The sequence below is a fragment of the Sturnus vulgaris genome, chromosome 5 (assembly GCF_052056855.1).
Source record: "Sturnus vulgaris isolate bStuVul1 chromosome 5, bStuVul1.hap1, whole genome shotgun sequence".
Classification (NCBI taxonomy): Eukaryota; Metazoa; Chordata; class Aves; order Passeriformes; family Sturnidae; genus Sturnus; species Sturnus vulgaris.
This window is the reverse complement of record NC_142247.1, coordinates 4,865,403-4,888,124: the sequence shown is the minus strand read 5'-3', so window position 1 is coordinate 4,888,124 and position 22,722 is coordinate 4,865,403. Positions and strand designations below refer to the sequence as shown.

The 22,722-nt window shown below is 46.2% G+C and overlaps 1 protein-coding gene across 4 annotated transcripts in view; it reads left to right on the top strand.

Moving 5' to 3' along the window:
- The window catches only part of IQSEC3 (IQ motif and Sec7 domain ArfGEF 3), a 98,433-nt gene that overhangs the window by 64,818 nt on the left and 10,893 nt on the right, over positions 1-22,722 (top strand). For all 4 annotated transcript variants that reach the window (XM_088164660.1, XM_088164661.1, XM_088164663.1 and 1 more), the window contains 7 exons: positions 533-1,611; positions 7,130-7,291; positions 15,799-15,921; positions 16,562-16,728; positions 18,806-18,945; positions 19,721-19,846; positions 21,322-21,421. In XM_088164660.1, the coding sequence (XP_088020786.1) occupies positions 533-1,611; positions 7,130-7,291; positions 15,799-15,921; positions 16,562-16,728; positions 18,806-18,945; positions 19,721-19,846; positions 21,322-21,421 (1,897 nt within the window). The remainder of the gene's footprint in view (positions 1-532; positions 1,612-7,129; positions 7,292-15,798; positions 15,922-16,561; positions 16,729-18,805; positions 18,946-19,720; positions 19,847-21,321; positions 21,422-22,722) is intronic.

Below are 22,722 nucleotides of genomic sequence, written 5' to 3'. Positions count from 1 at the left end.
TTAATAACAAAGTTTAGCACCTGGTGTTGTGGACAGGAGGAGTGTGTGAGGAACGTGATGTTTTAGTGAAAGCATGTTTGCAAGAGGTGCTGCCTTCCTTGGACCAATGAGCTTATTCTATCCTTGGTTCAGCGAACCAGTCTATAAAAATGTGCCTACTCCTGCAATAAATTGCTTCTTCTGCTTTCTGGATGAAGCCTGTGTTGCTGTATTTTTTCTCTGCTCCCTAGTCTTACAGCAACAGAAGGGCACCTGCAGACTCCAGCTTTTATGACTGGCACTCTAGGAAGGGGCAGGATCCTGTAACAGCTGTGAGGAAGCTCGTGGTGCCGATGATTTTGCCAGTCATGCCCAAATGGGAACCTTCTGTTGAAATCAGGAGCATGGCACTGCAGGGAAAAGTTAATTCAGTGTCACAAGTTCCTTTGACAGTCATTGAAGACTAATCAGTACAGGAGGTGGGGCAACAAGAAGCCATCAGCAGGCAATTAGCAAAAACTAACAAAGTAACTCTCTGTTCTCTGTTTTTCAGATCGAAATGCTAGAGCACAAATACGGCGGCCACCTGGTGTCCCGCAGGGCAGCTTGCACCATCCAGACTGCATTCAGGCAGTACCAGCTCAGCAAGAACTTTGAGAAGATCCGCAACTCCCTGCTGGAGAGCCGCATGCCACGCCGCATCTCCCTGAGGAAAGTCCGCGTCCAGAACTCGGAGAGCTTCTCCGCGGAGAAAGCCCTGGTGGAGGGCTACAACTTCGTGGGCATCCCCCTGGTGAGGTCCCCATCCCTGCCAGCCACCATCAGTGGGGCTCTCACTGAGCTGGAGGACTCCTTCACAGAACAAGTCCAATCCCTGGCCAAATCCATCGATGATGCCCTCAGCACCTGGAGCCTGAAGACCATGTGCTCCCTGCAGGATGGGGGCTCGTACCAGATCAGGGAGACCTTCAGCGCCAGCTCCATGCAGCCAAACCAAGACTTAGAAGCTGAGCTGCAGGATCAGGAGAAGGAGGAAGGTCTCCTGCCAGATACTCTACCCAAGAGCAGCAGCACTCTCATGATGGCTTTTCGAGATGTCACAGTTCAGATAGACAACAAGAACATCTCTGTCTCATCATCTACCTCGGTGTCCATGGCAAACTGTCTCAGCAGCAACGACCAGGCTGGGCTCTCTCCAGCTACCAAGGCTGAAGAAAGCCAAGAAGAAGGGGAGGGAGAAGCCAGTGAACTACCCTCTGCCCCAGAGAGCTTACCTGAGAACAGCCTCACTTCCACCGAGGTGGATGTCAGTACTAATGGCACAGGGGACAGCAGTGCTGAGCCGGATCAGATGGCCGTGCAGAAACTCCAGTTTGATGCAAGCAGTGAGGCAGGGCAAAGCAAAGCCTTGGAGTCTGAGAATGCAGACAACTCAGAGCAGCTGAGCAGCAGCAGCACCTCCACCTCAGCCAAGTCAGCCTCTGAGGTGTCCTCAAAAGAAGCCCTGCAGGCCATGATCCTCAGTCTCCCGAGGTACCACTGCGAGAACCCAGCCAGCTGCAAGTCCCCCACACTTTCCACAGACACCATGAGGAAACGCCTTTACCGCATTGGGCTGAACCTCTTCAACATGTAAGTGGCTCTTCCTCTCTCTGCCAGCCTGTGTTGTGCCTCACAAGAACAGATGATGGCAGGCTCTTGGTCTAGATCCATCTCCAGGGAAGTTCGTTCCTATTCAAGGGCATGACCATCTGGGTATGCAATGCACAACACAGGTTGGCTTCCCAGAAGCTCTTTCCCTAAATTCTCCCAAGTACTGTCCTTCTCTTCTGCCTAACAGAGGAACAAGCCATGAGTAGTGCCCATGCTCTCACAATTCACTGAACCTTCAGTTCCAGTTGCTGTGTATTTGGCATCCACCAGCTGAGCCTGGGATCACTCTACTCTACTCTGTTGCAAAGGAACAAACATAGCTGGGACTGTAAACCCAGCCCTGGTTACTTAAAATAGGACAATTCCAAGTAAAGAGAGAGAGAGACACAGAGGTAGAGTTTGAGCTTAACTAGCCCAGTATGAGTCATAATGACAAAATTACATCTTGGCTGTCATTTTCCTTCAGATATTTGGGTAGGCTTTCACCTGACAGACCAGGTTTAGTCACCTGTCTCTCACATACCTGAGTTTGATATCCTATGAGGAGTCTGTAGGTGTGAAAGCAAAAGCAGAGCAGAGGTTACCATCAGAAGAGGTTAACTCACAGGGTCACATGTGGATTGGCAGAAAGTAGCTGAGCTCCTTTAAGGAGATTTAAATTTGCTCATTGCCTTCTGATGAGACTTTTCTCATCTAAACAAGCCACGAGAAGTACACTGGGTTTTGCTTTATTATCACAGTCTCATTTCTCTGTCTTTGTTTCCATTTGAGTCCCCTAATAATGAGGATGTAATGTACCCATACTAGGAGAACGTTTCTCCACACGTTAGCGTGGGCATTTTAGTCAAAGCAAGGACTGATCATTATGCCGCCCTAGGCAGAAGTTTTTCACAGATAAAGGGGCAATGCACAGGATTTTTTATATGTGTACCATGGAGGCTGTGGACTCCAGGAGGCAGGGACCAGAAAGAAAAGTTTTTAGGGTTGGTCTCAGAGCACATCGAGAAGTGATGTTAGGTAAAACAGATTTGTGACTCTTTCAGAGCATATTTCCAGTTCTAAGTACAGGTTGGAGGACAGGAGTGAGGAAAATAACCTGTTAGCTCTGGGAAATGATGGATTTCTTCAATCTCTGAGCAGTAGCTAGGGTACATGTGGCTCCCCTTGTGACATCCTATCCAAGGGGCTGGGAGGGCCATTAAGCTTTCTGCAGTGATTCAGTTGTTGCTTTCCCTGTCTATTTCCAGGAAAAAGCCAGTTTTGTGAGGTTTGGGATGTGGGCAGTGATCCATAGGGCAGGGAGCTGAGGCTGTGTGTGCATGTGCACGTCCTTTTTCCTGCCTTTCCCCGGAGCAGGAGCTGAAAGCCTGCAGTTTCTAGTGGAACCTGCCACAGTTTATCTGGCCTGGCCTTGCATTTTTGGAAGGCAGTGCTCTGGCATGGAGCAGGCCTCTGGAAACACTTCCCCCATCCCTGCTGCACCGTGAGGGGGTGAAATCCCTGGAATGGTGAGTGCTTCATTATGCAGCACTGCTGTAATAGCTCAGTGTGTGTGGGCAGCTGGCTGCGTGGGCAGAGGGAAAGCCAGCAGGACCTGAGGAATCCCACAGCATTTGCTGGCTCTGCTTAACACCCCTGCAACACTAAAAATGAATAGCAGGCACCAGGCTCAGGAGAGAGGGGAGTAGAGTTGTCTGCTGCACATCTGGGTAAAAGCTACATGCTGCACTAGATGGGATACATCTGCATGTGCTCAGTGGCAGAGATGCTGTATTGCTATCAGGATTTTGTGGAGAACAAATTGAATCCTGGGAAAAACTGATGAAAGGCTGCTGTTAGTGAAAGAATATTTGAGTTACAGTCTAGGCAGTGCAGGAGGAGGGCTGTCACAGCTGGACTGTTTTATCCTGCATCCTCTGATGGCTTTGCATGTACCATCTCAATTGAAACCTAGCATCCGTGCCAGTGTGTGCATTTTCCTGGCCATATTCAGCTCTCAGCTCCTCTGGAGTGGATCCAAAGTCAGTGCAGTGACTTTGGAGTCACACAGGTGTAACTGAGCTCATCCTTGTGTTGTGAACACCATACTGGCCCTTGCCAAACACCAAAGTGTGCAGGTGGATGTGCATTTTATGAATCTCTGTTGCTTAGTTTGACTTGTGTCCCAACCATATCACCTTTGCACTTAGCAGGAAACTTTACCTGTACTCTTCAATGGTGAACCAGGAGGTCTGTGTGATAATAAAGAAGGTGTATTTTTGCTTTTCCCTGAAGAAGGCCTGGAGTTTTCAGTATCAGATTTTGCACGTCTCATATTTGCAAATTTAATGGGCTGACTGTTCTTGCAGCCCTCTCCCCAGGGATGCCACACTGCCCAGGATATTTTCTTTTGACATTACAGAGTAAGCAGAACAATTTCAAGCCCATCTACTTTTTACATGCCCGTGAGGCCCCTGTAATGAGCAGGCCATTCTGCTGAATGCTGATCCCCTTATAGCTAGACATATGTTGCTCACCCACATACTTCACCACCTGACAATGTCACAGTCTGTGCCTGTGCATATCATGCATTCATGTGCTCTGAAATCTCATCCTCACCCCAGGAAACTGCCTGAGCAAACTCATCCCTTGAGCCTTGACAAAGAATCCTGAATTTGGATTAATGATGGAAGCATGACATCATTTCATGAAGTCACCCTCTCACCTCTCTCCACCCACCAGCTCAGAGAACCAAAGAAATGTGGCAATCTTCGTGCCACTGCAGTGATTCACCTCAGCACAGTGCATCGTGATAGAGACCCTTCAGTGGGGCAGACTGAAATACAGGAAGAAAACTTCCTGCACAGTACAAATGTGCCTTTTGTTCATCTCTGCATTGTGAGACAGTCACCATGTAATGTCACAGCCACTCTCAGGACAAACAGGGTCTTAAAAGCCAGGAGAGAAAGATGGGGACAGATGTTTTATCAGGGCCTCAGGCAATAGAACCAGGGATAATGGTATTAAACTGAAGGAGGGCTGGTTTCAAGTAGATGTAAGGAGGAAGATTTTTACAATGAAGGTGGTGAAACACTGGCACAGGTTGTGCACAGAGGTGGTGGATGCCTCATCTCTGGAGATATACAATATCAGGTTGGAGGGATCTCTGAGCAACCTTACCTAGTTGAAAATGTCCCCAGTCACTGCAGGAGGGTTGGAGTAGACAGCCTTTAAAGGTCATTCCCAACCCAAACCACTCTGCTTCTGTAAGAGCTGTGTGTGCAGGCACACACACAGGCACATTAAGAAGCACAAAATCACTCCCACAGCCAGGCAATCAGGCCCACTCAGCACCAGAGCTGTTCTCAAAGAGATGCTCACAGCCACAGAGGGAGAAAAGCCCTCTGTCTGGGAGCTGCACACTGCTCCCTCCCTTCTGACAAAGCATTCTCTGGGTGCCTTCTCTCACACACAAAGATTTCTGCCTGAGGGTGTGAATCAATAGAGAAGGGAAGAAAAACATAGCTAAGGGTGGGGGAAGTGGAGGAAGAGATAAGCAAATCTGAGTATGGGATTTCTGTTCAGGCAGCCAACATCAAGCTCAAGTGAGGAAGGAAAAAAATATCACTTAACAATGGACCTTGAAAATGTATGAAAAACAAAATTATGTTTTTAACAGAAAAAGTGTCCCCCTTGGAGTTTGTGCTGGTTTGAAAGCAAAACCAGTGAAAGACTCCAAGTCAGAAATACAATTTAATAGGGAAAAAAAGAGAGAAAAAAATAAAATACATGCAATAGTACAAAAGAAAACCACTGACAGAGTCAGAATACAACCTGACACCCTGCTAGTTAGGGTGGTGGTAGCAGTCCAGATGAAGTGTTCTTGTTGTAGTAGTGATCCTGTACAAAGGTCTGGTAGCTCTTGTCCTCTGTAAACCAGTAGGTAAAGGCTGCCTTGGTGTTCCAAATCTCGGTTTTTATCTGGGTAAGAAATGTTTGACTCCTCCCCCTGGGTGAGGCATCTCCCAATGGGATGATGTGATTTTATCAGTCATGCAGTGGGACTCAATGGCCCATTAACAGGAGATATCTCCTGGAGGAAGGATGGGTTGTGGAAAAGATAGAGAACACTGCCCCAGCTGGTTTAACAGCTGGCCCATTAACAGAAGATATCTCCCATGGAGATGAGGATCACTGCCCCACCTGGTTTCAACAGATGGTGACTTTTGGGCACATCTTTACATTGTAACCCAGGACAGAGTCTTGACCTTTCTTTGCCCATAGACCATGGCAGCAATGTCTCCTAAGTTTCTTCCCAGAGGAAAAAGCCTTTGACTCTGGAGCAGATTGATGGCAGAAGAGTCACTAATGAGGTGTGGTACAATGCAGCAGAATCCTTTGTGGCAATGGGATGCCACTTGTGATTACCAGGTGCCAGCAGGTGCTGCAAGTGACACAGCAGGTCCTATGTCATCTTTTTGTCCTCAGCAGCAGCTAGGGAGGCACACAGGAAGGTACTTTTCCTCACCCCAACCAGTCCCACTCCTGACACACATGTGAGCTCATAGGAGCCCAGGCACACCCCAAGGGCTGCACTGATGCAAGCCATGGGCTGAGCCAGAGGCAACAATGCCTCCAAGACATGATGCAAACTCACCATGTGTAGGTTATTTATTGGTACTTGGAGGACTATTTGTTGAGTTGTGGTTGTTTTTTTTAAAGAGTTGACCAGCTATTAGTTGTTTTAAAGTTGTTTATTGTGAAGGTGCATCAGTCTTGAAAGGCAAAGAGTTCTAAGCATTAAAGTCTATGCTAAGGTTTTTGGCAAAGAGTTTTAAATAGGTAAAGTCTCAATTAGAAGTAGAAGCTGCTCTCAAAGGTCCTGGCAGGGCCAATGTTGCTGCAGCAGCTCTTTTTTTTTTGGGTGATGATGACAGCAGTGAGAAGAAAAGTGAGAGAGCAGGAACAAAAGCAAAAGGCAAAAAGCGAAGCTTTCTTCTAAGCATAGATTTTTATACATAAATTACTTAACAAGCTAAAGACATTAACTTGAACTATTTATTTTTAACTTACTAGAATTTTAGTTTTTTAGTATGTTAGGTTACGTATAAACTACGAATATGGTTTATATTGTTTTATTTTAAAATGTAAGCATTATTCTTATTATAGTTTTATTATATTTAAAACTATGTTCTTGGAGTCTTTATGGAAGTTTATTTTTAACACTAGTATCTAGGACTATGTTTTTTAACTTTTACTAGAACTTGCATTTTTATACTGGTATTTGAGACTTCTATTTTCTAAAAGCACTTAAAACTTACTCTTACTTACTTATTTACTTACTTGCTTATTTTAAAACTTAAGCTTACACTTCTACTTTATGTGTGAGTGGCTTAATATACTTTAATTCATCTAAAGATTTTAATTGAATTCTAGCACTTTGATTTCTCTCTAAAGAATTCAGAAAGACTCTTGACTTTTAGACTTTAACAACCATGTCTCTGTCCTTCCTTTTCAGAAACCCAGACAAAGGTATCCAGTTCCTGATTTCCCGAGGTTTCATCCCAGACACCCCCATTGGGGTGGCACATTTTCTGCTGCAGAGGAAGGGGCTCAGCCGCCAGATGATCGGGGAATTCCTGGGCAACAGCAAGAAGCAGTTCAACAGGGATGTCCTGGAGTAAGTGTGCAAATCTCTGCTCCTCCTCCCTGCATTCTAAAGGAGTTGCCAGCCCACTCTGCCCCTGGCTACACCAGCAAGCACTTTGTTGTTCTGCACACCCCTTCACCCCCACTCTTCAGGAACTCCACCACTGCCAGTCCCTATCTGGCATCCCTCAACACATTTCCCAGCTGTGTTTCACCTTTCATATCATCAGTTCTTTCATTTCAGCCCCTCCTCAGGGGGCCTGTGCTCACCTAGCAGGATCTCAGCACTGATGCTGCCAGGTTTGGGAGCTGGGATCTCATCCCATCCCTATAAAGTACCTCTGATGCCTTCTAGGAAGTACTAAGAGAGGCAGAGGAGGAAAAATATCTGCTTCTTGCTGTAAGACCAGCAGGGAGAAGTGAGTGCTGGCTACATATTCAGTTCTCTTTCTGTTCCGGCTGGAAATTAGTGGCTCTTTGAGTTTGTCCAACTGAATTATAAGGATAATTAGGAGGTTTGTGGTGATGAGGAGGCCTGCATATGAAAACATGCTACTAAGGGCTCATCATTGCCACAGCAGCCACAGAGCGCTAAGGAACATCCCCACTCCAAAATCTCCAATGAGCTGAGTAGAAACTGCCCCTTTTCAGAACAAAATCTGAGGTTTCTTCCTGCTTCTGTTCAGTGGCTGCCTTTGCTGGACTGTTACCTTCAATTCTCTCACCATTCTTTCCTGGTCACAAGCCATGCATCTCTCAGCCTACATCTCTCTCCTCTTTCAAGTCTGGCTCATTCAGAGACCCATTTCAAGGTATGACCAGCACTCAGCTATGTCTTTCTTTTATTATGCAGAAGCACAGCTCTTAGTGAGAGCTGCCTTTCCATTAGGTGGGAAGTCCTTTGCCCTGGGTCCTTTATTACATTCTCCCATTCTCCAAAATGTTCTCTATTTCCTTTGAATTTTGCAGTGGTTTCTCTTGAACTAAACCATACAGAAACTGCAAATCCCATCCACATACCACTTCTACTCCAGAGAAAGACTGGAGGATGCCAAAGTTCAAGAGCCAAATCTAGGCCTAAATTTTAAAATTCATTCCAGCTGCAATTGCTGCTTCTTATTGCTGCAGGTACCTACCTGACCTTTCGTCCATCTCTTTTTTTTAATATACTGTGGAAGTATTGATTTGTCCAGCAACAAGACACATGGGCTGTCCAGTCTCTTCACACTGAGAACTACAATTAAAAGTAATTGCCTCTTTTTCTCCAGTAAGCATTGTGTGGGCTGCTTTCTCTGACAGATAATCTGCTCAAGTCTAAACCTAGCCTCTGCACACACAGGGAAATATTGCAACAACAGTAGGCTGAGACTTCCTTGTAATCCTAAATTTGGCATCATCCCTGCAAATGACCATGTTCTTCTGCCTCACATGGGACTGCAAACTCAGTGTCAGCAGCTCCTGGGAACAGTCCCTATTGCAAATCCTGGTGTCTGCCTCAGTGCTCAGAAGCTGCTAGGTTGGGGTTGCCTGTCCTGTTTCTGCATGGGGGCCATTGGGGAAGCTGGCCCTACTACACCATGCTCATTACTCCAAGTTTCCACTGCCCCTCTCATGGTGACACTCCAAATGTCCAGTGAAAGAGTGACCTTGCCCATCCTGTTAACATCTGTAGGCTCAAAGATGGGAACTGAGATATTGAGGCTGTGTGTACATGGACATATCTTGGGCAGGGACTGTGTGTATCTGAACATGTATCAAACAACTGGGTTTGAGTTCAGGGTTCAAGCCTGAACTGTGCCTGATCTCTCCAGGCAACAGATGATATGGTTGCATTAACAATCTGTGCTTCCATCCCCTCTTCACCATAAATGGCTGATTTGTCTTCCTTAAAGGCAAAGATTAACGTAGACTTAAAATACATGCAGAATGTTCTAAAGCAGGAAGGAAAAAACATGCACGTTCAGCTGTTTGTAGCTGTGCCATTTGAAGGTACTTTCTTCCTGTGCTGGTTCTGAGCTTGGGGGTATGGTTGAGCATGGTTGGTGGGTTTTGCAAGCAAATTTTTCATCAGCTGCTTGTGAGAGCTGGATGGGCAATGACTGCACACCCAGCAGCGTGCCATGCATGGAAACAAGGCATTGAAAGAAGAAATCATGGCCCAGAATTATAATCCTGGGTATTTTTCCTGTCCATGCTGCAGGAAGCAGAGGGCTGGCAGTGTAGTGTAGGGTAAGTGTGCTGGCATTTCCAGTGCACTGTATCTCAAGGGCCGGTCACAACTTATGAGCTGTTTCTATGGGAACAAGAGGCAGATCAAAGACCTTTTGGCATTTTAGAACTGTCTAAGACCTTGTCTGGTTCTCATTCCCCATCCAACTCCCATCAAACTAGCTCAGGAACACTGACACAGGTTGGAGAATAGACTGCAAGGGCTGCCCTGCTGTCCCCACATCCACCCACACTTAGCAATGTTAAAGTACATGGTATTCCCTGGAGAGCATGAGGCAGACAGGAGAGTTCATACAGTAGCTTTTGCACAATTTACCCAATATCACAGTCATTTTTGTGGCCCAAACCACAGAGAGAAGAAGAAGAGGCAAACCAAAGGCAGAAGAAGAACAGGCACTTGGTCCTGCTAAGGTCAAATGCCCAGGCAGGATGACCATGAGCAGGCAGTAGTGCTTGGACAGGCTCTGATCACCTGCAGTGAGCAAGCCTGGAGATGTCTGTGCTCTTTCACATCCCAAACCTGACCCTGGAGCCTCCTCTACCTCCCCAAAGCAATTTCAATTATTGATGCCACTTGCTGTGTTAGTTTAGCTCTCGCTCGATGTGAAAACTTATGTTGCAATTGTGTATTGTAAGCAACGTTTCTACTGCAGCCAGGCTGAATTAACCCAGATGCATGAATAAATAATAGGACAGCTTTTAAAACATCTGCAAAAGTGTCAGCCTCCCTTGTGCACTTGGAGGCAGGGCAGAGCTGCCCAGGTTACAAACTCCAGACTCAACTGCAATGTCCAGCCATAAGTCTGTATTCTGCAGAGCTTCCTTGGCTTCTGCAGGTATTGAAGCTGTGCTGGCTGACAGAGAAGCCAACCTCTGCCTATTCCTGCTGTCAAACAGCAGAGCTCAGGAGTGCAGAGCAGCATTTGGCACTGTGCAGATGATCCCACTTTACTGCCCAGATAGTAAATGTGAAACTCCAGAGAAGTGCTATGCTGCTTGCAAAGCCTTTTATGTAAAAGGGCAGGGGTTTAGGTGAGGTAAGCATTTTATGAGGATTGAGGACTGTGGTGTGCTATTTTGCCTTCCCACGCCTTCATGCCCAGCACCTAAATGCCCTGAAATTATAATCTCCCTTCCATCTTCCTGCTTTTATCTTTCATCCTTTAACTGACTTTCTTGGAACTCAAAAAAGGTGTCTGGATAATTCACAAGTAGTTCTGCATGCTAGCCAGAGAAACAACAGAGAGAGCAGGAGATTTTCTACAGTTTCTGACTATAATTGACACACAAGCATTGATAGTACTGAACCACTCAGGTGTGTCTCTTTAGGAAGATGCAGTATGTAATTTTCTTGTTTAGAAAAGATGTCAGTCTTTAAAACTAGGATTTATCTCACCTGCTGTTGGCCACCTCCAAGTTTAGTGTCTTCTACAAATTTAGGAATTCCTTTTGTCAATGGAGAGACATGGGGCCCTCAAGAGTGTTGTTTTTCTCAGTGTGCTAGTTTAGGCTGGATGTGCAGCTTTTAGGCATTTTGTGTTACAGGGCATAAATCCCACTTGTAACCTATTTTAAGCATCCCACAGAATAACCATTCACTGTGATTAGCATCCCACAGTAAGATCCAAGAATCTCCTTCCACTGGCTGTCCTGCAGTGTGAGTGGAGAGGGAGTTACTGGGGACCTGTCCCAGGGTTTCAGTGTCTACCAGTTCAGGAAATACTGCTGGAGAGAGGTAGCATGGCCCATTAAAGGATCTATGTGGTACTGGGCCGTTTTAATCAAATAAATTTGTCAAGTACTGCAGAAAAATAATCCTGTTGCTTTGAAAAAGTCCAGCCGAAGGCATTAACACATAGCTTTAATATGAGACAGGTGATCATTCTTGCATCCTTTCTTCATTCTGTGTTTATTTGTTGCTTTTCTTCTCCTTCCTTCACTTTAGTCCATTCTTCCCCTCCACCTGTTCCTGACTTAGGAATTGCTTCCATTTATAGTTCATTCATGAACAAGATAATGTGAGTGATTTCATGAATGGAGTCAGCTGTGCTGCTACTGGATGGTTTGTGTTCAGCTCGTGGGACTTGGAAGTGCAGATGTGGCTGTCCTGGTGCACTTGCTGTCAGAGGACAAATGGGCAGAGATTCCAGCAGAGGAGACATTGTGCTGAGTTGGGGTCTGGTTGGTGTTAAGAGTGGAAGTTGCTGTAGGAGACATTCTCCCTGGGGGTGAGCAGGTCTTCTGTCTGTCAAGCTTATGTTGTCTTCTCTTTCTGTCATGGAAAGTCAGGGAGAGAAAAGCTGCTCTGTGAAGTGCAGAGCTGGGAGCCAGCAAAGGGACTGTCTCTCAAAGAAGTGTTAGGTTCCTCTTGGACAGACAGAATGGACTTGTCAGGTTAGCACAAACTAACCTTCTTTCCCCTTCTCACTGAGGATGCTACAGAGGATCAGTAAGGGACTTATACCACAGGAGGGTTTGAGCAGGAGCAAGAGATAAGGATGTGATGGAAACAGGACAGAGGGAAGAACGTGTCAGGCAGTTCTGACCTCCTGCTGCAAGCAGGGCTGTAGCACACCCCAAATGTGAGTAAGAGCAGCCTTCTCCTGCCAGGCCTTACAGGATGAAGGTGCAGCTCGAGTCTGCCTAGTCCCCAGGGAAGCTCAGGAAGGAGTAGATTCCCAAGTAGCCATGTGAGCTACCAACAGCTGAGAGAGAGTGAGTAGGCATGACAGACCCAGGGAAAAACAGGCAAGACATATCCTGTAGCATTCTCCAGAAAAGGATGACTGGTCCTCTCTCCATTGTAGAGACTGTCCTTCCCAAGAGGGTGTGGAAGGCAGGATTGGGACACACACCTATGCTCACTGATACATGGAATTGGGGAGTCCTGCAAACTTTCTTTCTGTTCAGTTCAGACATGCAGGGCAGTCTCCTTCCTGGAGCTGAGCTCTTCTATAATTCACTCAAATCCTAATTCACCATCTGAAAGCTTGTAGAATTAGGGAGGCTGAGAAAAGGGAGGGTTTTCATTAATATCTTTGTGCCTTGTGATTTTAAACTTTCCACCTGGCTGCCTCACTCCTTGCTCCCTCCCTGAGTAGAGGCTGCAGGTTCATTACAGATGCTTTTAGTTGCATCCCAGCTCCTGCTGCATTGTCACCTGAGCGGAAAAGCTGGAAAATAGGTCATTACACTTGGCTGAGCAGATCCCCGCCCCACATGATACAGCTGCTTCCTGTCTTCACTGAACCCTTTTGCCATAGGCTTTATTTGCCATGCTTAGTCCTGTGCTAAATCCTCACAGCTCTTCTGCCGTTTTGTCCACCCACTTTTGGGGGGATCTTTTCCCTGTAGCCTAGGAGGCTACAACAAAGACAATAGCTAAGCATGATAATCCACCTAGGAGCCACCTCTTTGGTCCTGGAACCTGGTGTAGAATTCTCTGTTATTGTTATGAGGTGCATCAGAGCAGATCAAGCTCCTCATGTACACAGGTGGCACAAGAGTCCTCAGCCCCCACCAGCTTGTTTATGAGTTGCTTTTCCTGTTCACTTCAAGAACATGATCTAAAGTCATATCCTTGAAGATAGTGGGCTAAAGGAATCTCTGGATGCACTGCGTGTTCAATTTGTGTGGCTTGTTGCATTTTGATTTCTCTCTGAAGAACTCAGAGAGGCCTCTGTTTTTCAGACTCCAACACAAAGTAAACCTGCATCAGTCAGTCTATGAGAAAAACCCTCAAAGGAGAATCCAAGCATAACTTGTATAGCAATGCCTGTTTGAGCTTGAAAAGAGCTATGAACAGCTGCCTTATCCTACTTGTCCTAGTGATGGTTTCTGTATTAAGGGCATTGACTTCATTACTTGAGATTGGTACACAAAGGGGAGGATGTGCTAGGGCAGCCTGTGTGGAGGGAGAAAGACTGATCAAAGAGGGAAGGAGTAGGCAAAAGATAGATGATTTAATGCTGGTGGATTGGGGTTACTGGGATGACACCTTAGTGGGTGTCCCTGGGGTGTGCAAAGACTCAGTGTTCACATGTCTGGAAGCAGACAATAGCAGCAAAATCACTGGGGTCAGTGCTGAGAAACACTGCTCACTGGAAAGGATTAAAAAATAATAACAAAAGCCCAAGTGCAGAGGTGGTTGCAGCTGTGAGCACAATAAAGACTAACAAGAGGAAAACTGTTCTTACTATCAAAGATAAATTCTAAGAAGCAGAATGCCTTGATGCTAACCCAAGGCACTGAGTATGAGAAATACAAAAATAACAAAGAGGAAAGTGGAAGAAGTTTTTCTTACTGCCAAGTATTTCTGTAGTCCACCGCTTGGAGAGATAAAAAAATATTTCATGGAAGATTTCCTGTGAGAACAGTCCCTTTGCTTCTCTTCCCTTGCTCCCTATTTGTTTCTGAATTTCGATTATATAGACTTTGTGCAGAGAAAGAGCCCAAAATTCCTAGCTGAGGTTGCAACAAGTCCAGTCTCAGAAGATACAAAGCACTTTATGTTCAGTCAGAGCTCTTGGTAAGTTATTCTGCAGGTGTCACCCCAGTTAAATGATGATTACTCCTGAATCAATAAGGCAGTGGAGGAATGCAGAAATGTCTCTGAGCATTTGAACTCTGTCCTTCAGCCATTGGAGGCATCGTGCAACAGATTTTTATTCTAGCAGAGCTGCACATGGCACTCACTAGCTTAGTTCACAAACCACTTCCCAACAACCCACAGCAAACTGCAGCACTTAGAAATGAGCAGCAGACACACCCCCAGTTTATCTCAGAAAGGAAGAAGAAACTGGGAACAGCACATCCCTTTATTAGCAGACATTTCTTTGGGAAACTTTCCAGATAATCCTAGGAAGCAGAAGGATCCAGAAGAGAGTTAATCTCCTCTCCCTCTTATTTCCCTGTACCACTCCTCATAAAGTCCCACACAACCCGTCTAGGGGAACATTTCCTCCTTAGTAACATTAAATTTGGGATCAGTTTATCCTTTACCACATGACAAAGTAACCCAAACACAATTAAATAGAGGGGTTAATGGGCTAATAGAAGTTGCATCCAAGGTACAGATAAGCAGAAAATAAGAAGTTCTTGAATTTTTAATGCATTTCTAATGTCAGGGTGGTCCCATTAGCAAATTAGTAACTTTGTATTTAAGGAAGGTTTAAAGAAAAAGGGATTTTAGCACCTTTGATTTTCTTCATCTCTCAGACAGAATTTCAGTTTAGAGAATTTATTTCTGGGAAGGAATAATGACAAGCAGGAAGGTAAATTTTACACACCAAAGTCAGTGGAAAGTAGATTAATTCAATATCTGTCTTTCTTAGAATAACTAATTTTTAGACAGGGGACAAAGCTTTGGACATGAGAAACTTTTTGTTGAGAGTGGAAGAGAGAGAAATTAGCAGAGGAATCATAAACAGGGGAGTGAATTGGCTGATACAGACATTAGTGCCTACATACTCTGCTGAAATGGGAAGTTGGGCCTAAGGGACATAATTTCTGAGTCTAGTCTTTTGATTAATGCTTGCAGTAATGACCTGAGCACAAAAGGTAGGAATATGCTAACAGAATGTGCTGAAGCCACATGGGAAAGGTGTTGTCATTACAAGTGATTGAAATACCATGCAGTAAGAATAGGAACAAGTAGATTATTTGACAAATACAGAGAGCAAGAACTGTAGTGGTAGGTTTTGGAGACTAACAGCAGGGCCTTTATCAGATGAGAATGCTTTAATGGGAGATATTAAAGGTGTCATCTCCTTCTTGGGGTATCTAAACTGACATGAATTTCCAGTGGGCAGTGAACTACATCAAAATGCAAAGTGACACCAGATGAACAGGTAATGTTGCATGTTATTTCTGTACAACAGCTTCCATTTCCTATTTTCTCTGAACTGATTCTGGTCTTAGTGATATTTATACAGGTGACTAAATATCTATGTCAGTATAGATGTCTAAATAGCTATATAGATACAGGTAAGTATCAATGCATATATATATATATATATATACACACATACTTTCTCTGGGAATGTATATCCTGTCTATGGTGTGATATGTATATATCATGGTGTACACATGCACACACACATATAAACATATAGCAAAGCACAAGAGTTGCTCACCAGCTGCAGAATGCAGGAGTCACTTGAGTGAAATCACTGTCCGTGGTAAGCAGGATCCAGGAATCGATAGTGATGGGATTTCCTTGGGGACTGGGCCTCAGTACCTCAGTGGAGGATCCTGGTGCTGTCACCCACGGGGGGATGTTCTGATGAAGGCTGTGTCCCCCTCCCACAGCTGTGTGGTGGACGAGATGGACTTCTCAGGCATGGAGCTGGACGAAGCCCTGCGGAAATTCCAGGCTCACATCCGCGTGCAGGGGGAAGCACAGAAGGTGGAGAGGCTCATCGAGGCTTTCAGGTAAGAGAAGGAGCCCTGCAGCCCCACTGCTGCAACCAGGGGAAGCAGGGAACACAACACACCCGAGGCAAAAAGCAGCAGTCATGGAGAGAATGTCCACGGAGTTCCCTCCCAAAGAGGAGGATCATGGAAGGGCTCCTGAAGGATGGAGTCCTCTGTGCTGCCACTGCTGTGTCACAGCTGTGGCTTTGTCAGACGTTCAGTGGCATGAAGGGTGCCAGGGGCCAGAGAGAGGCCAGTCCTGACGTGACTGCCAGCAAGGGATTCCCTTTTCATGGGTGACTCACAGGAGTCACCAAGAAGGGCTTGCAGGGCTGCTGGATTCTCCCTTGGTGCATCCAGAGGAGTGCTGTGTGCTTAGCAAGGCAGGCTGGAGCAGACTCCTCCTGTATTATTATGTACTGACACACTCTGAGTAGTCCTCTCCAGTCTCACTTTTATTTTTTTGGTTCCTGAGCACAAGCAGGCTAAAGTTTCAGTGGTGGGGAAATTTGTCTCCAGAGAGCAGTGGGTTCCTTCTCTTGTGTGTGAGGGGTGGAGTGAAGGGAGGAATGTGATCTGCTTGTGATGAAGCCATTGCCAAGCTGGAGCAGAGGGCTCCCATGCTCCATGTTAAGTGTGTGCATCCCTCCTGCTGCAGCCAGAGGTACTGCATGTGTAACCCAGATGTGGTCCAGCAGTTTCACAACCCGGACACCATCTTCATCTTGGCCTTTGCCATCATCCTCCTCAACACGGACATGTACAGCCCCAACATCAAGCCTGACAGGAAGATGATGCTGGAGGACTTCATTCGCAATCTGAGAGGTGAGGGCCTGCCTTGATGGTTTTTGGTTGGGGTTGGTTTTTTTGCCCTCTTGCTTTTCTAAATTCTGCCTAGATGAAGGCAGGAAAAACCTGGTGGACCTGCCTTTCTCCAGGTCTTCTGCTGCTTGCCTGTGAGCCTGACTTGGAAGGCCCTTTGAGATGCCTTCTAGGGTGCTGGGGAAGGGAAATTCTAATTAGCTTTGTTTTCTGCAGAAAGCTGTCCAGCCTTCTCAGAAACCAACCATTTTCCTTTGAGAGATGGCTTCATCTTTTAAGATATATCATTGCTTGGGAAAAGTCCATTGTATTACGTTTTCCTATTGTTCAGCTCCATCCTTCTTAGACCCTGCTGGGTTATGCTAAACAAGCCCTACTTGCTGCTATGAACACATTTTCCTTTTTTTCAGGCTAAATCTTCCCCTTCTTAATTGCCTGCAATTACTTATAGTAACTGTAGGCATGACAGAGTTCATGCATACATTACCTCTTTGCAATTCTGATACAACAGTTCCCCAAATCGATTTTTCTTCTGTTTTCAAGGTCAGTCCTTTCCATCCTAGTTAAAAGCACTTTTTCAGATGTGGTCACAACATACTCATAGATAGAGCTACTGCCTTGTTCTTATTTTCAGATCTACTAATGCAGCTTAGTATTGTTTGGCCTTTTTGACATCATGTCTAGACAAATTATTGTCTAATTTCCCAGCCATATTCACTCCTAGCTCATCCTAGGTCAGCCATTTTCCAAGTTTCTCTTCCTGCACATCTGCAATTCAGATAAAGCTCCCTCAAAGTTGTTCCAGCATAAATTCCTATATTTTCTGAAGACTTTTTACTTTTCTGGGCTCCTTTGACTTATTTCTTTGTCCTGCTGGCTGTTCAGAAAGTGTCATCCCAGCCTCCCACACCTTCCACAATTTGTCACCTGCTTCAGACTGGTATAAGGTGACACTGAGGCCCTCTTTCAAGTTAATTCCACAGACACTGAATGGGGCTGCTACCTGCCATCATCCCCTTTAGTATTACAATTCTTAGCCCTAAAAAAAGAGGGGGCTTTTTAATATTAACTTACACTTAGAGTTGCCTTAAAATCTGTCTGTTCACACCACAATGAATTAAATTAGCATGAAGGTCACTCAACTCCAGTGTGCAACACACCACAACTCATTAGAGTGAGTGCATGTCACCCCAAGGAGAGATAGTTCAATCCAGACTCATCTACAGGCCAATGCCCAGGCCAGCAGCTCCAGCAGCCTGTGTTTGAAATGTTTGGGATACATTTGCATGGATGTAGGTAAGGGAGCCAGGACATCTCATTGCCTTTCCATTTCTCAGCAGTTCCTCACCAGCATCACTCAGGATAGTTCATCTCACACCAGGGAGCTGGAAAGAATGCAGAGAAAATCAATAAAAAATGACTGGAGGAATTCAGTTTGGAGGAAGGACTGGCAGCTTGGTTTGCAGTGTTTGGCTCAGGGAAGGGTGAAGAAAACCTTTTCTGCCAGGCTCTGAAGGGTCAGTCAGCAAAATCCGGAGAATTATCTAAGGAGATGTAAAAGAGGAAAGGGGCAGGGTCAAGGCAGAGATACTACAAACAGAACAGCAGGAAAGTATTATTCCTAGGAGACAACACAGAAGGAAAATGGTGGAGGTCACCAAGCAGACAAGGAGAGCTGATGCTTGCACTGGCAGGAAGAGCTGCTGAATCCCACCATAGGCCTTCTCCACATCTAGCACTGCTGGTGATACAAAATCAATGCAGGGGTTGCTGCTGAGCAGCCCAAGATATATGAATGTGAAATTGTGGCTATTAAACCTTAGGGAACACATGGAAAGGAGCCACCATGCAGAGCAATGGAATAATGAAATCAACTGCATTGGCCTTAGAGCTGTCAGTCTCTCCTGCTGGTGCATTAGATGCATTAGAGAAACAAAGGAGACAGCCTAAAATTGCTATTCCCCTTCAGCCTTCCCAGCATGGCACAGTGCAGAGGCAATAGGGACCTGCCAGGGGCCACTGGTTCTTCCCTTTCCTTTTCCCTCTGACTGGCCTGCCCAACATTCTCTGTGTTTGGCAGGGGTGGACGACGGTGCTGACATCCCTCGGGATCTGGTGGTGGGGATCTATGAGAGGATCCAGCAGAAAGAGCTAAAATCTAATGAGGACCATGTAACTTATGTCACCAAAGTGGAGAAGTCCATAGTTGGAATGAAAACGGTGAGCACCCATATCCCTGCTGGCACCCACCTCCCTCCTTGCCCTCTTTTCTGTGTTTTTCCTCTATGCCTTTCTTCTCTTATGTAATACTTTCTTTGCTTGTCTCTACAAATTTACTCCTTTTTCTCCAAACTCTTTATTTCCTGCTATCTCATTCCTTCCTAATTTTGAGGGATATCCTTGGCCAGAGTTTACAGTATCTAGTGCAGTAATTGTTTGTCCATGAATGGTCCTGCCTGCCAGTGCTCAACTGATAGCTCTGCAGTGTTTCAAACTTTCAGGCCTTTTAAGGATGTAGGAATTGAAAGGCAAAGTGACAGAAAACAATTTTATCCATCTGTCTCTAATGAATTCCCTAAAAATTGCTGGGGTTAAGAGATCCCCAAATGCACTGACAGCTTCTTTGGCAGTAACCAATCTGTAGTGCAAAAACGTACGTACTGTTTATCCAAAATAAAGCAGAATGATTTCTCAGAGCCCAGGAAAAACCTGCAGATGTCCAGTGGGGTGAGAGAGGACGAGCAGTGACCCAAGGATTGGAAGCCATAGGTAGGATGTGTGAGCAAGAAGGCTACAGGTTAGCCTGCCCTCTGATTTACCCAGACCACAAAGGCTGTTCTCTGTTACTGGTGGCAAGGAGTGCTGGTGAGGAGCTGATTTGTCTGGGCAGAGTGGGTGCAATGGTGTCCCTGGGCAGGGTTGTGCAGTGTGAGGGTGGGACAGACTCTCAGTGGCCCCCCTTCAGCCCCTGCAAGCCCCTGTGTGTTCCCTGCAGGTCCTGTCGGTGCCCCACCGCCGGCTGGTGTGCTGCAGCCGCCTGTACGAGGTCACCGATGTCAACAAGGTGCAGAAGCAGGCAGCTCACCAACGGGAGGTTTTCCTCTTCAATGACCTGCTGGTGGTGAGTGTGCTTTGGCAATTAGGCACTGCCATAATAAAACCTGCCCGGTTTCTGCCCACAACATCCATTTTCCCCTTGTTCTAAGGACAGCTCCCGGTTCATCAACATTGTAAGGCACAGCTCTGGACCATTCACTGTTAAAAACCTACTAAATCTAAAACTCCAGTAACCCTTGAAAAAACAAACTGTCACATCCCACAGCCATCCAAGCAATGTCATTGCTCTTTCTCATGCCTTTGAGGCATGAAAGGGAGGTTCATTTCTTTGTCTGTTTGTACTATAGTAGACAGAGCCCTTTCATGCACTTTAAATCTTTCCTGCCAGACACTTTAGAATCACTGCCTCTAACATGGAAAAGGCCGTAGCAGACTGGATAGTACTTGCCAGACCTCCAAATGTGTAGAGGATTTTTGAAAGTGTCCTGCCCCAGCAATGGAATTAGGTAGATACAGGAGAGCAGAATTACACTGAGACTGGAAGGAGGCCAAACAAAATTGAATTTTGCTGAATTTAATGACAAAGTGAAACTGTGGTTGTAGCAGATGCAAGACTAAACCCACACCCTTTTGTAGAAGGAGAGGATAAGAGAGCTTTACCCACCTATTCCTATGCAGCCATTTGCACAGTTGTGAACCTGGGGATCTGCTCCTTGCTGTCCCTCTACTCCATGGGATAAACCAGATCCATAAGAACTAGTTCTGAGGTACAAGGGCAGCACAGCATTGTCATATACTCGTGTTCCCAGCTCTAAGGTATTTATGACAGGCTTCCTTCCCTTTGCCTTTTGATCTGTTCTTTGGTGAAGAGAATTACCTTTTCAAAGTCAGAAATGTAGTAATCAAAAAGCCAGCACCTCTGGGAGAGGGCTGAGAGGGCCCAGGGTGATGCCTACAGGATTCCAGAAGTGTTGTTACAAGTGCAGCATTCCAGGCAGCTCTCCAGCAAAGAGCCAGCCATTCACCAAACATTGCTCCCATGTACACTTAACAGAGCTTTGATGCCTAGAGGAGCTGGAACAGAGGCTACACAGAGTTAAAGGGAATAAATAGATATTTATTGAGAGGCCTTCAAAGGCCACACCCTGGCAGTGCTACAGTCATGGCCTTGCATGGATGGCTGCAAGATGGAAGCAAAAGAGAGCTTGGTCCCGAGACCTCACATTTTTGTAGGTTTTAGTCCATTTACATACAGAAGTCAACTGTCCAATGAATAGTCTCAAATCATGAAGTTTCATCCTCCTTGCTTGCCTGCCTGCCCACCCTCCTCTTTTCACGTTGTTTATGCTTAGGGCCTGAGGTTTGAAGAGATTGTCCTTGAGTCCTTAGCTGGGCTAGGACTGTTTTGTCTTCACCACCCAAGCAGAACAGAAAAAACTTAAGGCATCAGCTTGCAGAAAGCTTATTTGCTTTGAGCAGTTTGCATCGTTCTTGCCTCACTCTTCCCCAGAACCAATGATGCTTCTCTCTCTCCAACAGATCCTCAAGCTTTGCCCGAAGAAAAAAAGCTCCTCAACATACACATTTTGCAAGTCAGTCGGCCTGCTAGGGATGCAGTTCCATCTCTTTGAGAATGAGTGTAAGTCCACTGCTCCTGGGTTTCCTGGAGGGGTTTGGCAGGGAAAAGGAGAAGGAAGGAGGGGGATGTGTGAGTTTGCATTAGGAGAGAGATTCTATCAGAGTTAAAAGTGGAGGAGAGAAAACTGAGGCTTGGTGCCAAGGAGATCACTCTTTAGGTGCACTGTGAGGAGAAGAAGCTCCTGGTACTTGTCCTAGGTCTGAGCATTTTCAGAAGGGTCTCATTGAAGGATCTGGCTTGTCATGGTGGCAGGAACAACACCAGTGGTGAAGACTGGGGAATCAATCCCCATTTGCATCCTACTGAGCTTCCAGAAGCCAACTGTAGGTGCAGAATCTTGCTGACAGAACTGCTGCTGCCAGCTTTAGCCCCTCTCCTCTCCTTCCCAAAGTCACAACCCCCACTGCTGCCTCTGATGCTGACAGAGGCTCAGGTGCTGCTGCCACCTCCCTGCACAGTGCCATGCTGTGCTGATAGCTTCCCAAGGCAAAGGCAGAGCCCTTGGAACAGCACCCACCACAGCATGGCAGGAGGCCAGCCCTAGTCAGCCTGACCTTGATGGTCTGGGAATAGAGCCATGATGTGTCATGATTGGGGCTGGTTGTGCCGTGGAGGAGCTCCAGAAATGGGCAGGCTTCCTGCTGGCACAGGCACAGGGGCAGCACAGCAGTCCCAGGCAAGCATGGCTGATGCCCCTGGGGCTTTGTGAGCACATGGAGAGGATGCTGCAAGGAAGGCAAAATGTAGCAGCACTCTGGCTATACTAAGATTTTTCCATCCCTCCTCTACTCCACTGGCAGCGTGAGTCACTCTCCCAACACCCTGCTCTGCAGCATGCAGAGGCTCCCGCATCCCTGTGTGAACTAAAGGACCTGAGCATCCCCAGGAGGCACAATCAGAGCTGGAATCAGCTTTCAGGGGTAGCATGGCTATCCTAGGAGTGCCCAGAGATCTTCTGGCAAAGGCACTCTGTTGTGCATCCCCTGAAGAGACAGAAAAGCAGATGTCACAAAGACCTTGGGATCTGAACAGGTGAGAGAGAGACACAGGGTGGGAAAAGGGCTTGGCACACAAACAGGGGGAGCTGAGGGCTGGCTGAAAATAACAGGTTAGGCCTTGGCTTGTTTGGAAAAGACTGATAAAGGAAGGCTAATAAAGGAAGGCTGCCCACAGAAGGCAGGCTGATGTAGGAGCAATGGAGGAGAAGTGAAAGCAGAACAGGGTAAGACAGAAATTAAATTTAGAGGAATGTGAAAGGAAAGGAGGACAGGGATTGAAACCATCAGCCATTGAGCAAATGA